At 35.8% G+C, this 17,811-nt stretch overlaps 1 protein-coding gene across 1 annotated transcript; it reads right to left on the bottom strand.

Annotated features, from left to right (window-relative positions):
* Positions 1–2,821: 2,821 nt before the first annotated feature.
* On the bottom strand, positions 2,822–17,094 carry LOC149080059 (uncharacterized). Its single transcript, XM_089239002.1, has 6 exons — positions 16,636–17,094; positions 12,024–12,181; positions 8,994–9,172; positions 8,159–8,294; positions 5,040–5,169; positions 2,822–3,045 (listed from the first exon to the last, which is right to left on the bottom strand). The coding sequence occupies exons 1-6, from the start codon at positions 17,021–17,023 to the stop codon at positions 2,954–2,956; spliced, it is 1,083 nt and encodes a 360-aa protein (XP_089095128.1). The 5' UTR covers positions 17,024–17,094; the 3' UTR covers positions 2,822–2,953.
* Positions 17,095–17,811: the final 717 nt, after the last annotated feature.

Below are 17,811 nucleotides of genomic sequence, written 5' to 3'. Positions count from 1 at the left end.
AATCCAGTAAATATGCTTGAATTTGAGGAATGTGTATTTTTCACAGGAAACCATATGAATTTACGACTCGCTTTGTTAATATATTTATAGCAAGTTTAACTCATTAATTTGTCAGTATAGTGAAACCCCTCTGTTGAGAACATCTATGAGACAAAAAAAAACTGTAAAAGCGGGGCCACTGTAAAAAAAAAACCCCTTATGATAAGTTATAAATTGTGTGCCAAACTAATACTGTATACAGGGTGAGATATCCCATAATTCCCCGCATTGATCCTAGAGGCATACAGACGTCCCTTGCTTTACATGATTAATTGGTTTCACAATAGTGTTTCCTGTAAAGCAAAAAAAACATCCTATACTTTTTTTCACATATTGACAATTTGTGTGATGGTATCCAAGGTGCATCATTTGCTTAGCATAACTCTTTTCCTCTGGACATTTCAATGCTTGCCAATCAAAGGGTTAAAAATCTTCCATAGGCAAAAATGTGAAAGGTGCATGTGTTAAAGAATCGTGTAAGACAAAATCGCATAAAGTGAGTTAAATTTAACATGAGTAAGGGGTTTCCTACTGAAGGGTAATAAAAAGTATATAAACCCAGCAGCAAAATAAGTTTTTTTGAATGAATTGGTCTAACCTACAAATAAACCTAGTTCATTTAGGCTATATGAATAAATTTATTTTGGTAGCTGTGGGGGGGGGGGGGGGGTATTTTACTGTTACTTATGATTGATTCTAGTGAATGCAAATGTTTTCTCAAGAGCCTGACATTGATAGAGGCTGATTGCTTTAATGAAAGCAGTCGAGATGCATTTGACAAGCAGCACTGTTTCATTATGACAGCTTTAGAAGCAAATCTGGAGAATTCTAAATATTCCTCGCAAATACATATTAAAATTCTAGATTTATTAGGATCGTTTTCATTGATTAAAATTCTGATGGCATTGTCTGTGTTCGTTTGTGAGATGAATTTCAGTGTTTCTTCAATGTCTATTCTAAATCCAACAGATTTTGCCATATTTCTAATTCGCAAGCCCATTTTCAAGATCAAACTACAAAACCAAAATTTGTGGGTCGAAATTTGTAAAATTAACTTTTGAAAACCATATTATAGCAAAACTATACTTCCAATTAAAAAGGATTCAAATAATGTGTAGTCAGTCATGTTGAAAGGGGTTTTATAGTTAAAATATTGATTAAACATTAGGCATTTTTTAATAAAAAAAATATTTTTTCCAACCATAATGAAAATAAGAATGAGGGATTCAGGGCTCCCACTCAAAAAATTATAAAAAGTAGGACAGGGAGGGTGCCTCTTTAGACATCACATAATTAAGAAAAATCCTTAAATTTTTTTATAAATTTAAAAAACAGCTATTTCAAGATTGACATGAGCGAAAGCAAAATGATAGAAATGACTTGTTACAAAAACAATTTTCGGCCAAACAGGGTATTAGGAGCCACAGATAATTCTTGTCTGTCCTCACAATATAAATTATATTATTTTTTGGAGCCTTCCAGAAGTCCAGTCCATGAACTCTCTTCGACAATGCATAGCAAATTATGAAGACAATGTTTTTTATGAATGATGCTCTTTCGAGACCACTTCGAAAAGCACAGCGTAAATTACACAGTCCGATGTAAATAAGTCAAAGTGAACTGGATGGTTTTACTGCATTGTCCATCTTTTTTTTAATGGGATTCGTTTACATTTCACTGTTCAATGTAATCGATTTTGACAAATGAAACTCATTTCTAGCTCTTTGCTGATCGTACATATTGTTTGCCTCTGCATGCCCTAAAAAATACAGAAGACAATTAATGCTACAAACCTAGAATAGACTAGATTTGCTGTATTTTTGAAATATATAACATCCATATTTTTATGGGCATCTTTTTCTCAGCCACCTTGTTGGGCATTTTGCCTGTTGTGGCGTTGTATTTGTATTAGACACACGCCTATGCAAACTGTTGTTTCACCTATACACAAAATGTCACCACAATTATGAATGTTACTATCCAAGATCATGAAGTAGTAAACACAAAATTATTTTTTCCATCCAGACAGAAGTTTTTAATGACTACTCTACTTGTTAAACCCTCAAACTAAGCAAATGAAAAATTAATAAACCAAATGGTTCACATACACCCCCAAATAACCTTAAAAACGACACGATTTATGGTTTGGCAGAATCATTAATTGCAATCCACAGCATTTGTAATATTCAGCAATATATCGGATTCCCACCTCAATTAAAATCAATCACATAAATTTTGTTAATAAGATTGGTGGAAAATTAGGACATTTTACCAAAAAGGACAAGTGGGAGCCTTGGGGATTATGATTTTTCAAAATTAAAATTAAAGAAATGTTATTCAATAGGCTGAGACTTTGAATCAGCTCCAAGAGCTAAAAAATCAACTTTTGAAGCTATATAAAAAATGTGTGAAAGGAATTATGGGAACAGGAATATTCAAATGTTTGTGTCTGTACAGGTGGTTCCAACCCAATAAAATGAATGATTAGTGTGCATGACTATATCTGATGATGACCCTTAAGCAGGAGTTGGAAAGACATTTAGGTAGGTTTTTTTCCTGTGAAATTATTTGGTCACACATAAAAAAGTTTTACTGTGCTATGTTGCATAATGAAGCAATTGAGAAAGTAGCCAATTTGAGAACCGAAAGTTAATACAATGAAACCTTCGAATAATGTACACCATAGGACTGGAATTCTTGTTTGCTGTGTCTGTTAATATATAGAGGAGTGTTCATTATGGAGGTTCTACTGTACAAAGAAAATTACTTTCACGAACAAAGCTAAACAAACATCATCTGCCATTTTATTGCAAAGAAATTTGAAATATTGTGCAAATAGAAACATTTTGTATCAATTTTATTTGGCATTAGCATTTGATAATTCATGATATCAAATGTCTATTTTCATGTGTACTTAGTAGAAGGAACCTATGTAAGTGATGCTCACATCCTCTGATAGTCGAGCAGGTAACAAACGAGGTTTCCAAAGCTGCCAGTTGTAATACACTATAGTAAAGAGAAATAATAGAACTAATATTAACACACATAACCAATTACTTTTCTAAATTCTAGTGATGAGTAAATATTGCTTGGAATATTTGGTAATTAAATGATTAATAAGTTGCAACTATGATTACATCTTCCCATGTTTGCAAAAGTAGTGTCTGATCATATCCGCAAACTGCTCGAACGGCATCAAATCAAAACTATCCACAAAACAACTAAAAAAAAATCAGGGGTTTGCTATGATCTGTCAGAGACCCCCAACGAATCGGTACATGCGGGAATGTACGTGTAGTGAAACCTGACGTGAAGTTTTTTGTTTCTCTGTAATGCTTGTTATGTGTAGTGCTGCCATCTGCCACCTGTTTTTCTAACTATGAGTGAAGTGTTATGATTGAATGATTTATCGTTGTAGGACTATTGCTCTCTGTGGCGAGACTTTTTAACGGGGAGATCGGCTCGCATTTGCGCCTTGAAGTTGGGAACCACAGAAAACCAACTTCAGCCGACCAGCACTGTGGGGTTCGAACCCGGATCCTTGCATCGCGAGTCCGTCACTATAACCACTCGACCACCACAGCGGCTGATTTATATTTTTAGCAGATTATAGATGATTAGCAGATTTATATTTTTCACAATTTTGTGGGGATAGACTCCATTAACTGAGGATTTAATTTGAATTGCATGTTTATAGTCATGTTCATTATGACATAATTTCTAAATTATGTAAATTAGAGACCCTTCAATTTAAAAAAGTCAAAAAGGGGCCCATATATGAGTCATATGATCATGCTAATTGGGATAAATAACTCAAAATAAATTGAGATTTGTTTTCCACTGTTGTTTAAACCAATTTAGAAGAGCTTCATTAATTATTTTCTGCACACGAGAGCTATATATAATTAGACCTGGGACCTACTACTAAACCACACATGTACCTCGTTCATATTCCTCTGCGGAACCTCTAACGAATTGGTACATGCGGGAATGTGTGTGTATGTGTAGTGAAACCTGACGTAAAGTTTGTTTCTGTGTAATGCTTGTTATGTGTAGTGCTGCCATCTGCCACCAGTTTTTCTTAATACGAGTGAAGTGTAATGATTGAGTAATTAATCGTTGTAGGCCTGTTGCTCTCTGTGGCGAGACTTTTTAATGGGGAGATCGGCTCGAAGTTGGGAACCACAGGAAACCAACTTCAGCCGACCACCACTATGGCGACGGTGGGGTTCGAACCCGGATCCTCGCGATGTGAGTCCGTCATTATGACCACTCGACCACCACAGCGGCAGACCTGGGACCTACAACTTATTGCCGATTTCGAATGGCCTTTTTTATACTCACCGAGAGGTTGGTGTGCTAACCCCTCGGTAGTAATCTTTTTCGTGGTCATGTTGCTGTTTCTGTTGTACCCGTGTCAGGAAAGTTTCTGACAAAGATGAACCAGGCATCGAACTCGCGACACCTCTAAACATCCTTTGGTACTTTAGGCGAGTATCTTATCAACCTGGGCTACCGCGCCAAAGAGCTTCATTAAAATCTTGCCATATAGGCATCCAGATTTTTGTTTTAGTTTTGATCAACTCTTGTGAAACAGATCTATAACTTTTCTCTCTGGCTTTACAAATGGTACTATCTATCTACTACTTTTCTCTCTGGCTTTACAAATCTATCTTTTTCCATTTATCACACACTGCTTTTAGTTGAACTGCAAGATTTCAAAATAAACCTTTAAAGCAATAACTGGCAAAAATTTAAGCCTTTCTTCATTTATGGCTGTCAAAAAGAAAATTCAGATACCTTATGAGTGGGGTCTTCCATAAATAAAAATATGGGAAACACACTCTCAAAACTGGGACACAGTAGACAGAAACACTGGTGGATTTGGTGATAGATAGAAACGATTATTTGGATGCTTTCATTTGTTGGATTTCTTTCTCGAGGAAATTGATTATGTGTGAATAAAGTAATGCAGGTAAAAGAAACTGCGGAAGACTTACAGACATCTTGAGGACGCAACAAGATGGACAAAGTTGAACAGTTGCTCCGACAAGGCTCTGTCGGATCTAGTACGATAAGACGATAACCCTGACTTTGAGCAATCCAAACATTGGCAAAATCAGTGGTGGGCTAGAAAAACAAATTGAGATTGTAAATCAAACATAATCATACATTAAGTAATTATAGCTAAAAACATGTTTTAAATTACTTTCTAAAAACAGGCTAAAAGTTAATAGGGTGACATATTGCACGCCCAATGCTGAGTGTGGTTGGCAACCATGCAATGATGGTTGTGTGGTATGGCATCAGGCGTTATCAAAGACCTCTTATGAAACTGTCCTACAAAAAGTACAAAGACTACCTTGCATTCTTATTACGGGAGCCTTACCCACCTCTCCCTCTATCGCCCTTGAAACTGCTCTTAAGCTACCACCTCTGAGATGGTACCTACAAGAAGCTTTTAAAACCATGTATAGGATGGAAAGAAATGGTACATGGTGCAATCGACCTTATATAGGATACAAACCTTCTTTCAAGAATCACCGTGACAGCTGTCTACTGGGAAAAGTGGAGATCCCCTCTCTACTAATGCCAAAAGACTCCTGTTCCAAAACAAAAAATTTCACTAAATGCTTCTCTATCCACATACCCAGGAGAAATGAAGTTGCTCACATAATTTGTAACATCTCAACAGGAGTTATTGAGTGTTACACAGATGGCTCTAGGATTACTGGGGCTGGAGCAATTTTCCGCATCTTTGGAGTGGATCACGACTATCATAAGATACATTTGTATCTAGGCAAAACGACCAGTCTTTCAAGCCGAAGTATTAGCAATAGCCATACTGGCTGAAAGTCTGATTTCTAAAGGGTATCATGGCAAACAAATTGTTATCTTCTCTGACAGCCAATCAACACTATTGGCTCTTGACAACTTCAAGTTTCAACTGTGTGTAAAATACTGCACTGACATGCTGAATAACTTGGCAGCATTGCAACATCAACCTTTACTGGGTTCCTGGTCATGTAAATTTCCAGGGAAATGAACTCGCAGACCAGATAGCCAAAGAGGCAACGAACCTGAAGCTATCTGGACCTGAACTTTTCTATCCTGTTTCGTTGTCAACCATCAAAGGAGATGTCGAACAATGGATAGAAGACAAACATTTGCGGCAATGGAACTCAAGACAGGACTGCAGACAGGCCAAGCTGGCCTTGGGAACCCATCCGAATATTGCCAAAAAACTTCTCGTTGAACAGGAAACAAATTGAACAGGTTATACAGATCATCACTGGTCATGCTAACCTAGAAACACCTACACAACTGTGGCTATGCAGATTCACTTATTTGTCCTGCGTGTGGAGGAGAAGATGACGAAACTCCACTTGACGATGTCCCGCCTTCTCTATTCCGAGAAGGAACTACTTCGGTGATCATCAGGTGACACTAAGTGAAGTTGTAAATGCTCCCAGCATTTATATCCTGGTAAATTTTCTCAATTACACTAAACACCTGAATTCATGGCGAGTTTCAATTCTGCTCTAACTTGAACTTTCATGCGTTACTATTTAATAACTTCATGTTGAGTTCTCAGCCATATCTCTCTGAGACCTCCTCTGCTCCTTTACTAAAGAAAAGGTATCGCAGACAGGAGCAGCCTCAAATTTTCTGATATGGCCTTTACCGGTTACGTGTTTCCATAATCTCCCACATAGATTCAATATAATGGTAACAGATACCATAACTTTCGTCCCCAGAGCGGCTACCAAACTCTGGAAATTTCCACAGAATAATGTTTCTCTTCATATTCACATGACCTACAACTCGTGTTAAACCACTTGGTGTTAGATCAATGGGCAAAATTTGCTTAGGCTTTTCCCTTATGGGACACCAAAGGATGATGATAGTAGGGTGACATCTATTTCCCCCCCACACCTCATTCAGTGAAACAGCAAAATTTTTTTCTTCGAAAATGTATTACTTGTCTGACATTTGATGTACAGCAAAACTTTAATTCAATTATTGTTATGGGACTATAAAAAAATATCAGAGTTAATCAAATTAGTCAAAACTCAGTATACTGTGATCATTGTTTTAACAATCAAATTGAATAATCCGGACAGGTCTTAATTGGAATTTAATAATTGTTTTTCAATCTAATGACTAATTTTTTTTTGATTTTGCAATTTTTTTTCTTGACTTAACAATTGAGTTCAGAATTTTTGTTCTTAAAACTTGTAGGAACGTTTTTAACAATTTAGAACATTGTGCAATTTACTCGAAAATACAGCAAGCATACTTTTGCATGTCTATATTTGCCATTCTATTGCTATGAAAGAACCTACACAGACGTGCCAACTTTTGAAATCCAGAGATTCTCGGTGGGGGGGGGGGGGGAAAGGGGGTAGAGAGATGGATAATCTTGGGTATACAAACTCTCAAAAGCAGTTGTATATATTTTTTGAAGACATTTGATCAGAGAAAAAAAAACTTCAAAATATAAGGCTGCTGACGAAAAAATGTCCAGTGGTATCACATATTACATGGTGTACAATCAACCTCTCTGTTAGTGTGTTTGCCACAAGGTTGTTTATAGAATACAATAATTACATAGGGATGTAGGCAACCAAGACCATCCCCTGATAAATGCTAAGTAAACAAAGTCATGTCATTGCCAGTTTGCTTAAATGCGGTGATCAAGACCTATTTTTTGTCTATGCCATGTAAGTGACGTCTTCGACCGAGTAGGTAGGTTCCATGAACTACAGCTGCCCTCTATAGGTGTTTTCTCCAATGATGACTGTAATCATTGATATCACAACATCATGAAAGCTCAGGAAAAATCTAGAAAATTTTGATCTGAAAGAAATCGCAAAACAATTTCCTTCCAAATCTAATTTCCTACTAAAATCCGAAGAAAGTGCAAAAAATTTGGAGTTTCTAGCCTAAATCTGGAAAGTTGGCTGGTCAGAATATGGGAAGATTCAACGAATGTGCACAATAAAATTGCCCCTCCTGGGCACATCACTCTGGATCCATGCCTGACTGGGAGACTTTTTCAAAGAAATGACAGCCATTGCATTTATGTAAAAAAAGCCACAATTATAGAACATCATACCAAGAAAAACTGTGAGGCTTCTGATCCACTAATTGACAAAAATCGTTGCAAAGCAACTTCACTGTTGTTAGGAACAAAGTACGGACGCTGAAAAATTTTCCTCAAAATTCTCGCAGCTGCAACCCTGTTAACTTTCCTGAAACAATTGCAATCATGATTTATTAATACATGCATAGAATGAAATTACAAGAAAACAATATAAATAAATCCAAGAAAAAAAAAACCATTGTATCGAGCACTGTTCAAAATATTGACAAGTACAACTACCTTTTTGTAATCTTACAAAATATAGATCAGTAATGTTTTACAAGTTTTTCCATAATGACATGCTACTTGGTTACACTATATTATACTCAACAATTCTATCACATATTCTGTTCAAGTTTAACCCCTTAACTGTTGAATTATATATGAGCAATCAATGTGATATATTAAATTTTCAATAAAACAAATGATGCAACTTTTTAAAAATTGTACATTGCAACTCACAGGGAGATAATGATTTTTGATAGATATGTTTTAAACTAATTTCTCCTTAACTAAAAAAAGACACTGAAAACCAAAGATCAGATTTTTTGAGCAGGTAAAGGGTTAAATGACAATTATCAGATCAACATATATCTGCAACTATACAAACAACTTCTCCCCCCTGTTGAAGCTATTTTAATATATTTTCCCTGATAAATATTTTTTTCAATATACATCAATTTGAAATTGAAATTTTTGAAAAAAAGTTGTACACTTTTAATCACTACTTTCAATTAGAAAATTCCAAAAAAAAAACTATTGTTAAATGAAGCCAAAGCAAGCTTTATAAAATTATTAAACTCAATACCATAATACATGAAAATTTTTCATTGACTTCAAAGTTTCTTTTCTTTCCACCAGCTCACCAAGTGACTGAAAAGCTGTATGAGTTGAGGAGAATCTAGCGGTTCCTCTGTCAAGTTTAATTTTGTATGTTTTGTACATTGTGGCAAGATCATCAATAGTAAAATTTCTTTCTACAACATCCTGAGAAAAATAGCATTTTATTAAAATTAATGAAGTATAAACATAGAGCAAGATACTCAATATTTATTACTAAAAACAATAGTTAAGATAACTTGAGCTGTTTTTAAGGTGCTAATTTCAAATCTGAAGCAGTACCCTAAATGTTTAACTGAAAAAAAAAAAAAAAAAACAAATGAAATACAGTACTCATCTTAGACAGGTTTCACTGTACATCTTCTGTTCTAAGTCAGGGGTTTGAACCCAAAGCCCAGAACAGTTATGAATGCAGCCCAAAAAAAAAAAATACACAAAAAAAATTAATGACCCACCAATAATTAAAATATTGTTCAGTTACTAATAATTATTCAAATTACTAATAATATCATACATGAGCTTGCTTTCACTTGAAACAGTAACTTTGGCTTTAAGGCGTTCCTGTTATTTTATTTTAAGAATGGTCTAAAACAGTTTTTATTTCAATGTGGCCCAAAAAGCCAAGTGGTTGACTATCCATGGCTCAAGTCATTAGCCTCTAGACCAGCGTTTCTCAACATTTTTTGACTCGTGGAGCCCTTTTTAGTAAAAAAAATTCTATGGCGGAGCCCCGTGGGAAATTTTTTAATTACTGATCAAAGTTACCGATTTATTTTTACTTGTTTAAAATATTTATAATAATTTTTTTTTTAATTTTACCGTTTTTTATTATTTTCTTCGAGCGGCGGCGGAGCCCCTGGAGAGTGCACAAGGAGCGCCAAGGGCTCTGCGGAGCACCGGTTGAGAACCGCTGGCCTACACTGTTAGCATGTGATTTTCAAATTTCAAAGGGTTTGAGGATTTTTAATGGAAAAATCTATCAATATATATGCATCACTTGTTTTCTATAGGAAGTTGCATTGGTTGTCACCAACAATCTCCTAGAAATACAAGTATAGTGCATGCCGCTTAATGTAATGACATTAGGACTTGGAGTTTCTGATAACAATAACTGATTGATAACTATATTACCCAAAAGAAACCCATAAACAAATATCATGATCATACATCCCTTTTTCTGTGAAAAATGGGACAGTTCCGTTTTTTTTTTAAGTGAAAGTTCTATACAGAGAGGAAAAAAAATTCATCACAAAAAGTGAAACGCTTTCTTTTCCCTCAAAAAACCCAACTTTCTTTTTCCTCATAACTGATTGTGTGATGAAGGTCGAAGAGGCAGATTGATTTTGGTGATGGGATGTCAATAGAGGTTCGGCTGTGTAAGACAATAAAGTTGGGGATGGACAAAGACAGTTTATTATCTTTTCCTACTCATGGTGATGGCGCACTCCCTCCTGGACACATGCAGGGTTTAAGTTACAGTCTGGACACATGAGAGTATATTTCGAAATCGAACGCAAATTTTGTGATGTTAGTGCCAGCTCTCAATTGGCTGCACTGTCATAAAATAAATTTTTATTCAATTACATTGATGTTGGGTTATTTCATCATGCATGCAAGCTGTTTTTAATGCATTTTTAATCTTTTAGACATAATTTATATTATATTGGCATATTTATAATAATTACAAATTTATGAAAATTCGTGAATCTAGTCATGTCAAACCTAGAGGTTTTGACATGACTGGACATTTTGCAACCAGTTTTGTTTAAAAATGTTCATTGTGTTGCTGCATTTTACCGACTTGAATGATAACATTATCCACAATTCCAATAAGTGACGTCTACTGTAACAGTAACCCTAAATGCAAAAAAAGTAATACCGAGAAAGTTAATTTCAGTAAAATTCTGACCCCCCCTTTTCAGCAAAATTGTCATCAGATCTGCCCCTCTGAATCGTAACGCATATTGGTGGGATCAGAGACGTGCACAGGTGGGGGTAATATAGGGCTCTCTCTCATGCCCCCCTCTCCCCATGATCAAAAATTTATTTTCTTAATGCAAAAAAATATTTTAATTGAAATTTCGGAAGAAAATACCTTTATATGTTATTATTTCTGTTAATTTCAATGTTATTTGAAGTCTATGAACCCAAAAAATTTATCTTTAATAAATTAAAATATGGCCCTGGGGTTATGTGATGCGGCCTGCCCTCCTCAAACCTAATTTTGTAAAAATGAACTAAGCGGCACATTTACAGATTGCTTAAGTGTCCCCTGGTACAATTCCAGAACATTTAAGCGGCCTGTGGCAAATTTTTGATCACTTAAATGACCCGGGACAGTTCCAGAACACTTAAGCGATCCGTGACACATTTAGAGATCCCTTGAGTGACATGCTACGTAGTTTTAGAGCACTTAAGTGGCCCCCAGTGCGGTTCTATATCACAGCGGCACATTCTCCGATTATTTAAGTGATCCACGACATATAATTACGGATCACTTGAGTGATGCGTGGCACAGTTCCAGAGCACTTAAGCGGCCTGGACACATTTCCAGATCATTGGATCCGCAAAACATTTAGAGATCACTAAAGTGGCTCTAGGGCACTTATCAATGGGGGGGGGGAATGTTACTTCAAGTGCCCACAAACTATCGAAAGGTTTTTCTCGTTTTTGGTGCACAGAGTAAGGTGCCATTAAAAATATTTAATATTTTTATAAAGGGTGGTTGATGACGTAAGCATTATCCAAACCCCTTCCCCTTGTCAGCAAATCTGAAACCCCCCATCGATGATGACATAATACTTGAACGGCCCCTTAATAAGCATGAAGTTTTGTTTAAAAAATCAGTTGGCTCTCGTGTTTTATGGTTATATTTGTCACATTTATGTTGCCAAAATGCACAATAATTCACATCATCATGGAATACGGTAACTTAAAAAATGGTTTTTTTTCACATACAAAACTACTAAGAATGTGCTAAAAGCATATATATACTCACTCTCACAAAAAATGGTTTTTCATTATATACATATGCTTTGCTGTAATTATAAAGACCTGTAAGATCAACCATTGTTCTAACATCTTCACATGGCCAACAATCAAAAAAAGAATCCTGATAAAATGGGTTCTTGACTAGGCAATCTTCTTCATGCCAATCTAGGTTCAAAAACATATTTTAATGAAAAATTTACAGCAAACTCAAAAAAAATAATTGGCAAATTGACAGACATGATGAAATTGATGAGTACAGCTCATTAACCCTTCAAGTGGCACTGACGAGATAATTCGCCTTCATAAAAGTCTCTTATTTTATCACTGAAAAGCCCAGATATTTTGTAATGTTGATTTCTCAATGGAAAACTTTTCCCTATTACCTGAGTTTACACTTGCTGAAAATCGGAAAAAAGCCTACTTCATTAAAAAAGATGACATTTTGAAAGGGGCGTTTAGTGGTTTCTAATTGCTGCTTAAGAAGGGTTAAGAAACTCACAAATCAAATTGAAAAGGCATAAAAATAGCTTTATAGTACAAAATCTAAATACTTTATAAGTCTACATGGGTTCAAAAACTATTAGTTTTATCAATAAGTCTGAAGTCCATTTCAGTAATAACATGCTTTTAAATTGGGTAGATAGATAATGAAGCAAGTCTTTCTTAGCTCATCTTTGATTGGAGGTCATATTTGATGAGCTTCAGTTTTGGCTAAAAGAAAGGAAGATTTTAATTCCTAGCATTCATAATGCCCACAAAGTATAAGGTAATAAAAGTAATGCCTTATTAATCGTATGTAGGGCAGGCAACATAAGTGGATACAGACTCATTGAACGGGGGGAATTATCGACCTCTGCCTTCCCACCTATGCCCATATAATACAATTAGTGAACAGGGGGAGATCACCCCTGTATTTGCCTATGGTAGACAAATTGATGTTTCGTGAACAATTGATGTTTGAACAAATTTTTCATCCACAAGGTATAAGGTATTGATGGACTCCTTGCTCAAGTCTGTGATTATCATTATCTTGATTTGAGTAGATGTCAGATAAGACTGAATTTTGGTTTCCATTGGTGCAAAAACCTGCAAGATTATGCTGTGCTCATGACCCCCTCAAGGGTAGGGCTGACAAGGCTCTAGCCAGGAGGCCCCAAGACAAATCTCAGTATTTTTGCTATTTTTACACTATAAATTCACTATGGAGGGACCCATGGCAAAAAGAAAAGTTTATTTGCAAGTCAAATTTCTTAAGAGCCAAGTAGGACTTTTCCAGAAGAAAAATGACCTGAAGTAATGTTTTTAAACTTTTTGGAGACCTAACCTGGGAGAACTCGCTGCGTGAGATTTTCTCTCAAGCCGTGAAATCTTTTACTTCCCGCTCAAAACTAAGAAAGGTCAGAGTTCCCACTCTTGTCTAGCTGGTAGTGTGGAGTAGTGTCCCCGAACAGTCATCCTAATAATCAGTGCGCTTCAAGTGATGGTAAGGATCTCATGTGTGAGCTCTTGTGCACTAGCAAACCTAGTGAATTCTCCTTAGTTAATGACCCTTTTTCATGTTAAACGACTATTTACACGAGAGAAGTGATTTAATAATTAAATTTCAAGTTTTCAAATACCATAGAATCTGAGACAATGTAAAGACCCATTTACACGAGTTAAGTTCGTAAAAGCTCAATTACATTGGGTGAATTTACTATAGCTACTTGCTGCTGCTAAAGTCGCTCATTATAATAACATTATCTGTTTAACTTGTCGCTCACTCTGTTAGTGTGAACAACATGGTTCCCACAAGGGTGAGGCCGACAGGGCTCTGGAACATGGGATAATTCTCATTTTTTGTTTCTTCAGACTATAAATTGACCATTGAATGACCCACCAAAGATTTCAGCCTAAGGGCTCTGCTTCAGGATGTGAAGAACATGGCAAGTAAAGTTGAAGGGTAGACTACTTTTATTGCTACTCGCCGCCAGTTTTTTTGCCATCTCCTGGGTGCAATATGGGTGTGGCTACTTTTCTTTCCATTAGTTTTGTCTTGTAACAAAAGAGAAAGGCGACAATGAAAAAAGGAGAAAAATGAGATACTTGCTCATCTAGTGAGCGATTTTATTAGTTATACGTAATTGAAATTATGCTGAGCTGGAATTGAAAACAGATCACCAGCTACTTCACTTGCTGGAGGCTAGTAATTGAGGGAATTACAGTATAGGTAATCCCTTATTTCTTTGGCGATTTCCTTCGTAGCCTGTTGGCACTTTTCTTCCTGCCGGTTATTATTATTTCCTCCTTTGCTAGTGGTTATCATCTGAAGGTGACGTCACCTTTGGAAGTTTGCTGTAATTATAATAGCCATTACTGCTGCATTGGAATTTATCAAGTCTGTTGGTACAAGCACACTCATTTTTGAAGCTAATTATATATATTTTGTTCACTATATGTTGTATCACACATACTGTTTTCTCAACATGTCATTTGGAATTTGTTTTCAGGATTACATATGAATTCTCACAAGTAATATACATTTCATATATTTCTATTTTAATTTTTTGCATACTAGCCATTATATAATTTTAACCTTATATTTATAGAACCCAGCTTTTTTTGCCCAGACCATATTCACTTTAAAAGACAGTCCGGATTTATATAAAAAAATTATAAATTGGGGGAGATGAGAATGCAGGTGGTGTAAGTCACTGAAAATTTTTTTCAAGACAAAGAAATTTGCATTCGAAATTGCTGGCAATTATATCGTGTCAGGAAAATTATATTGTTGCCATCTGTAGGATATTTTACCAGCTTGAACTTGCACCACTTCATATATTTCTAAGTGAATATCAAAATTCTTAGTTATTTTATGTATCTTATGTGACACATCAACCAAATCTGAACTTACACCACTTGATTTTTCAACCCTCCACAATTATTTATTATTCTTAAATAATATTTATATTCTAGAGATTTATATATCAGGAGGGATGATTGCTTATAAGTTCTGGTATTTATCATTTTCGATCCCGCATCTGGTCTAGGATGTTATATTTTTAATCTGGATCTCTTTAGTCTAGAACAGTGGTTCTCAACCGGTGAACTCCCAAGGGGCTCCATAATTATAAGTATTTTTGAATATTAAATCAATAACTTTGATGAATGAATGAAAAGTAGGCCTATGGGGCTCCTCCACAGAAATTATATACCAGAAAGGGCTTCGCAAGTCAAAAAAGGTTGAGAACCGCTGGTCTAGAATGTTTCATTTTTAATCTTGATCCCCTATTTAATCTGAGAATTTTTTTGTTGTTAGTTTTTTTATCATAATTTTTTTTTTTGGTCATGTCATGGCTTTTTTCTTAGGCAAGAAAGATGTCCATCCGAAAGCATGACTCAGTTTCACACTTTGTGACTTCTTGCCAAAGAAAAAAATCTCTAACACAACACCAAATAACCATTCACTACTAATGATCATTCACTACTTGATTTCTTACATTGGGGCAGATTTTAGTGTACTCAACCATTTGAAATTTAGTTAAATCACTTAACTCGCGTAAACAAGTCTTAACCCATTAAAGACGACTTTGATTCTTTGAAAGACAAAAATACTGAGTGGGAACCACTTCCAACAATTATTGGCAAAGAAAAAAAAAATCAAAATTTCGAATGGCAAATTTTATCAACTGACGTTAATGGGTTAAAGCTGGGTTTTCCTAGGAATAGGTTTTTTTGCACCATGTGAACTGAACTGGATCATTTAGCGTCCAGTAGAAACGTGTTACAGAACCATGGTATGCATTTTTGTTTTCCTAGCGTGGTGCATCAGATCAGGGCCGCTATATAGTATATGGCCCTGGCATCGCATCATCTCTGTCATCTGCATACTTCGGTTTGAAGGGAAGGGAAAGAAAACACAACAAAAATGAAGAGAAGATTGGTGAAACATGCAACGCACAACACACTTGACTCCTCCACAAGCAGTTGGCCAATCATGCTCGAAGTGAAATGCTGTCGTGAGGCGTATTGCGCTCTGTAAGGAAACAGTCATGCTTCTTTTCTCATTGGTGAGTGGATGACGCGTCGCACTGGGCATTTCACATTGCATTGCACAGAAAACCTGCCCCTAGGTAAACCCAACTTTAGAGCCACCGTCATGAAATGAAAATTTTTTCGTCATCTTAGACACCAATTTGCTAAACATATATACAAAATTTCAGGCGTAAACACCAATTTTCTAGTCGTTATGGCACCTGGGACTTGTCAAGCTGCTCTATTTCCTTAGCTCTTTGGCAGCGCTGGACAAATAAAAAATCTAGGAACCAGAACAATTTTTGCACAAATAAAAAGGTCCAAAATAATGCTTATTTTGACTTTTTCAGGGAATGGTGACCCTTTCATTTTGGCAGATAGGCTGCTATAAATTCCAAAAATTTTGTGCAGCTCTCAGCCTGCAATTTAGTAAGTACACAATCCCAGTCGCCATGGCGACCTGGGAGCCCTGTTCTTTGTCATACTTAAATCAAGCAAAATTGTAATTGCATTTCATGAAATTTAATTATTAAAAACTCATGCATTGAAAAATTGTAACTTTTTTTTTATTCAGCAACATACAGTAAAACTTGTTGAGGGCTTACCGGTAAGACTTTGATATCTTTTGATGATTGGCAAAGTCCACAAACGAACATTACGCATCACAGGATAAATGTAATTTTGAGAATTTCTCATAATAAATTTTTGTGTTACATTGTTGGTTGTTACTAGGAAATAGAAAAATAAAAGAATGACAAGAGAGGCACAACTTGTTTTTGTGGCATTAAGTAGAAGATGACAAGGTAAGGCAAGCCAGGACATGACATTGTCCATACAGGACGGTGCCCTCGATTGTTTCGCAAACTCATCACTGGCGTTCCACTTGAAAATTTTGCCGACGCAGTCATCGACGATCGGTTTTTCTATCGAATTTCGAATTATACATTTTTTAAGTTCACCTAATTCATTTTCAAAATAACCGGAGACTACCATGCCGCGACTCAGTCACGGTTATAACATTGTTCAAGTTTCGAGGAATTCCTAGCATCCTCCAGTTATCAGAGAATGGCCCTAGTAGTTATAGTCCTGTATAATAATAAAGTTATCACCATTGAGTTTATATATAAGTTCGTAAGTAATATAAGCTCGATGGGGTTATCACGGCTACTATGACCATATATAATCCGCATTTCACCGGAGATTTTTAAGTATTTTAAGTCAAGTATTTTCAACAATCCCGACTTTTTTTTTTTTAAATCTTTACCCTATAGTTTTTAAAATTTTCTTGATCCGCATTATAACTGCTACAGTGGATATCACTAAATCATCTAGAAACTGCCACCTATTTTTAAAAAAGAATATTTTTTCCTATTTTGTGCGATAATATTCCTTTTCCCCCCGAAACAGAGAATACTACACAGTCGAATCCCGTTACAACGAATTCCAAGAGACCGGAGAAATCACTTCGTTATGAAGGAATTCCAGGTTTTTCCATTATTCCTATGTAAACTTATTTAGGGGATTAGAAAAGTGCTCGTTAAAGCGAGATTTTCTCTTCGTAACGGTATTCGTTAAAACGGGATTCGACTGTACTATTAAAAAAAACCACAACCAACAGAATACTCTATCTTTCTTCCACGATTTATTCTATGTGCATATACCTTTACTACTCCGAAAAGATGGAAAAAACACCGTCTCTCTTTACTTCTATCAAACTTTGTCGCTGCGGTGATCGAGGGCCATTGTGACGGACTCTCATCATGAGGATCCCCCCACTGTCG

This window comes from Pholcus phalangioides, unplaced genomic scaffold, assembly GCF_987345545.1.
Source record: "Pholcus phalangioides strain wild (caught in Gottingen) unplaced genomic scaffold, Ppha-v1.0 ptg000011l_1, whole genome shotgun sequence".
Taxonomy (NCBI): Eukaryota; Metazoa; Arthropoda; class Arachnida; order Araneae; family Pholcidae; genus Pholcus; species Pholcus phalangioides.
The sequence above is the reverse complement of the archived record's forward strand: the minus strand, read 5'-3'. Positions and strand labels throughout refer to the sequence as shown.